This window comes from Triticum dicoccoides, chromosome 2B (assembly GCF_002162155.2).
Source record: "Triticum dicoccoides isolate Atlit2015 ecotype Zavitan chromosome 2B, WEW_v2.0, whole genome shotgun sequence".
In the NCBI taxonomy this organism is placed as follows: Eukaryota; Viridiplantae; Streptophyta; class Magnoliopsida; order Poales; family Poaceae; genus Triticum; species Triticum dicoccoides.
This window is the reverse complement of record NC_041383.1, coordinates 572,579,485-572,582,729: the sequence shown is the minus strand read 5'-3', so window position 1 is coordinate 572,582,729 and position 3,245 is coordinate 572,579,485. Positions and strand designations below refer to the sequence as shown.

At 50.0% G+C, this 3,245-nt stretch overlaps 1 protein-coding gene across 1 annotated transcript in view; it reads left to right on the top strand.

The window, feature by feature from the left end:
* The first annotated feature begins 690 nt into the window (after positions 1-690).
* The window catches only part of LOC119364939, a 4,749-nt gene continuing 2,194 nt past the window's right edge, over positions 691-3,245 (top strand). Inside the window, exons 1-8 of the mRNA XM_037630512.1 lie at positions 691-834; positions 1,330-1,427; positions 1,638-1,922; positions 2,053-2,124; positions 2,239-2,297; positions 2,403-2,538; positions 2,697-2,793; positions 2,921-2,987. Of these exons, the coding sequence (XP_037486409.1) occupies positions 1,664-1,922; positions 2,053-2,124; positions 2,239-2,297; positions 2,403-2,538; positions 2,697-2,793; positions 2,921-2,987 (690 nt within the window). The 5' untranslated portion in view covers positions 691-834; positions 1,330-1,427; positions 1,638-1,663. The remainder of the gene's footprint in view (positions 835-1,329; positions 1,428-1,637; positions 1,923-2,052; positions 2,125-2,238; positions 2,298-2,402; positions 2,539-2,696; positions 2,794-2,920; positions 2,988-3,245) is intronic.

Sequence of the window (3,245 nt, the reverse complement as noted above, 5' to 3'; positions counted from 1 at the left end):
ACTACAACCAAACGTGTTGTGATTCTGTGAGCATCGAGGCCATTATTGAAGAGGGTGTGAAGGAGGATAAGCGGCAACAGATATGGGATGTGTGTGGACATGTTGGATCTTCAATCATGGTTAATGTGTAGAGACGTGTGGTATTTTTTTTATCCCATTGCAACGCACGAACTCTTTTGCTAGTAATAAAGGAAAAAAAATACCTTAGGCTTGGATGACCAAGTTTTCACATCCGGTTTTGAGGGGAGTATCAAACGGTTTGCAAATGAAAAAAAAGAAAGAAAAAAGAGCAACGAGCAGCGAATGTAGGCAGGTATATGCGTAGTTGGTGACCGGCCGTATTGTATCGGGGAGAGTGGAGACAGCCATACAGGTGTCCCATTAGATTATCACTCACGCCTAGGAATCCCCTGCACCCGCAGGTAGTTCACGTGACAGTTTACCATTCCAGCGCGGGGAGCGGGGGTCACAGATTTGTCTTCGTCGCTCGCTCGCACACGTTTACACGTCGGACTAACAGGCTCCTCCCGTCAGTCCGTCCAGGGGGAGATCTTTTTCCTGCTGGGCTGGGGCTGGTTCGGTGTCCGTGTCGCTGACCGGCCGCGCTGGCTGCGGGCGTAATAATTGAGGGGTAAACTACACTTCCATCACCGCGAATCCGCTCCCCTTTAAATAGACTAGTCGCACATCCTGTACCTCATCTCTCCCTCCTTCCCCCTCTCTCTCTCTCTCTCTCTCTCTGACGACTCTGACGACTTGCTAGCTAGCTCCTCCGGCTCAACGGAAGCTAGCGATCGCCATAGCCTCTGCGACTGCTGCACCCGCACTTGAACAGTTGAGTCCTTCTTCTTCTTCTTCTTCTTCTTCTTCTTCATGTACCTGCAGTTTGTATCAAGAGGCTTTCGCCGTCGAGATTAGGTGGAGAAGCTCGTGCTTATTCGCCGGACGGACGTCTCAGTTTGTTTCCGCGATCCTTCAAGGGCTTCCCGTCCTATTTTATCCTTTTAATACTGCCGCGGCTGAGGCTAAATATCAGATCGGATGATGCATTGCCCGCCTACGTACCACCGTAGTGGTTTTCCGACGACGACCCACAGAATAGTACCGTACTACTGCCTTTTCATTTGGCACAAGGCGGGCGAGGCGCCAAAAGTATGCCAATTGGGCCGCGCATTACGCCAAGTTGCACGCTCTTGTTCTGATGTCGATTGGCCCCCTTATGTACTACGAGCCGAGCTTGTTGCCGAGGGGATAAGTGTTTGCTTGCTTCCTCCCTTTCGTCCCTCCACTGTTCGCTTACTAGCTTGGGTTCGGCCGTGGTGCGTGCAGAGAAGAAGCAGCAGCAGAAGCAGAATTATTAGAGGCGCAAAGGCTTGCGTGCGGTCTCAAGGAACCCCGAAAAGGCCGAGAAGAAAAGAAGATAAAAGGTGCGATCTCTTTTTATACAACCTTTTCTTTTCTTTTGGGGTTCTTCGCTCCATCGAATCCTCTCCAATCGCCGCGCTCGTTTATTGCGAGCCAGAATTTCTTTTCCCTTTTCCCCTCCTGTCGGAAAAAATCGGTAGCAAAGTTGCTTCGATTTGCCTTTTGGATCGCCTCTTCGACTTCTTCTCATGATGGTGTCGTGATTCTTGCAGATAGTTGAGTAGTCTTGCACGCGTCCATGGGTTGCGGCTTGTCGACGCCGGACAACGACGGCGGGGGCAGCGCGCGGAGGAAGCAGGGGAGCGTCGGGGACGTCGTCGTCTTCCTCCCGGGGCTCCGTGCGCCCATGGGCGTGGACTTGTCCCAGGCGCTCGCGGGGCGCCTGGACAAGGGCGCCGTGGAGAGGCTGTCGGCGCTGAGAGCGCGCGTCGTCGACATGGCAATGCAAGAATCGGCGGTGGCCCTGAAGCCCAGGCGGAAGGCCGCCGCACGGCAAGGTGCGTGGAGCGTCTGACTGAATTCTTTGGTGGTTTTTGCCTGAATTGCTGGCCGGTTTTGCGTGGAAGATGTTGACCTCTCAACTGACACTAGGTTGGAATTCTCTTTTTCTTTTGCTGCTTTGTGCAGGATCTAGCACTGCCAATCTCTTGCAGGCGCTGGAAGACTACTTGCCACTTCTGCTAGGATTGGTGAGAGAAGGTGAGTGGTTGCTGATCTTCTTCTTTTCATTGGTTTTGTTGTACAGTATATACTTTTGTTGCTGGGCAGTTATGTTTATTTTTCTCGTTTCATTAATCCTGCAAAAATGTGCAGGTGGTGAGTTGAGGCACAGCGTGCAGTTTGTGTGGACTAACCAAGAGGACAAGGCCGAGGTATGTGCCTGTCCGTGCTAACCGATTCGTGCCTGGTTTTCACCAAAATTTACCTTCCAGAGTTTCAGTGCGTAGCTCTAACATGGATAGGATTCACGATTGCAGGAGACAGCCATGGCGGATGCATGGTACGAGGTGCTGTCCGTGCTGCATTTGATGGCCATGGTCTGCTTGCTGCAGGCCAACTCCCTGCTCCTTCCAAGGGCTTACGGCGATGGTTACGGGCCACGGGTCTCTGAAGGTAGCGTTACTATAAACTGAACTGCATCTGAAGTCATGGTCCGGCAAGTTTATGCATTGAGAATTGGAGAGCGTTCAACGCCTGTAGAGTGCATTGCAAGTTTTTCTGTCCATGATGCCGATGACTGATAAGGTATTGTTTCTTGACAATGTACACAGAGAGCAGACGTGCCACTGTCGACGTTTTCTTGAAAGCATCTGGCTACTTGGACTGCACAATTCGACAAGTGCTCCCACATATACCATCAGAACTAAGGTTCTCTACTCTAAGCCGCCTCACGAGATAACTTCAATTTTTTCCACATTTTTGAAATGTCATTTTAGGACTTCAAAAAAAGGTTGGAAACTTCTACTGAAACTGCTTTCCTATGTATGAACTTCAGGAGACAACTTCCAGTAGACCTGGCTGAAGGCAACCTCAAAGCTCTTAGCCTGCAAGCTCTCGGTCAGGTACTGTATTCTCAACCCAGCATATTTTATCTGAATTTTGGTGTCCAACTCCCAAACATCCTACAACAATTCAAACGAGCTGTTGCAAAGAAGACCGCTGTTTCATAGTTTGATGAAGTTTGAAATGGCCCAATTGGTACTCCCTCTGTTCCAAAATAGATGACTCAACTTTATACTAACTTTAGTGCAAAGTTAGTACAAATTTGGGTCATCTATTTTGGAACGGAGGGAGTATATGGTATCACTGGTAAAAGACAC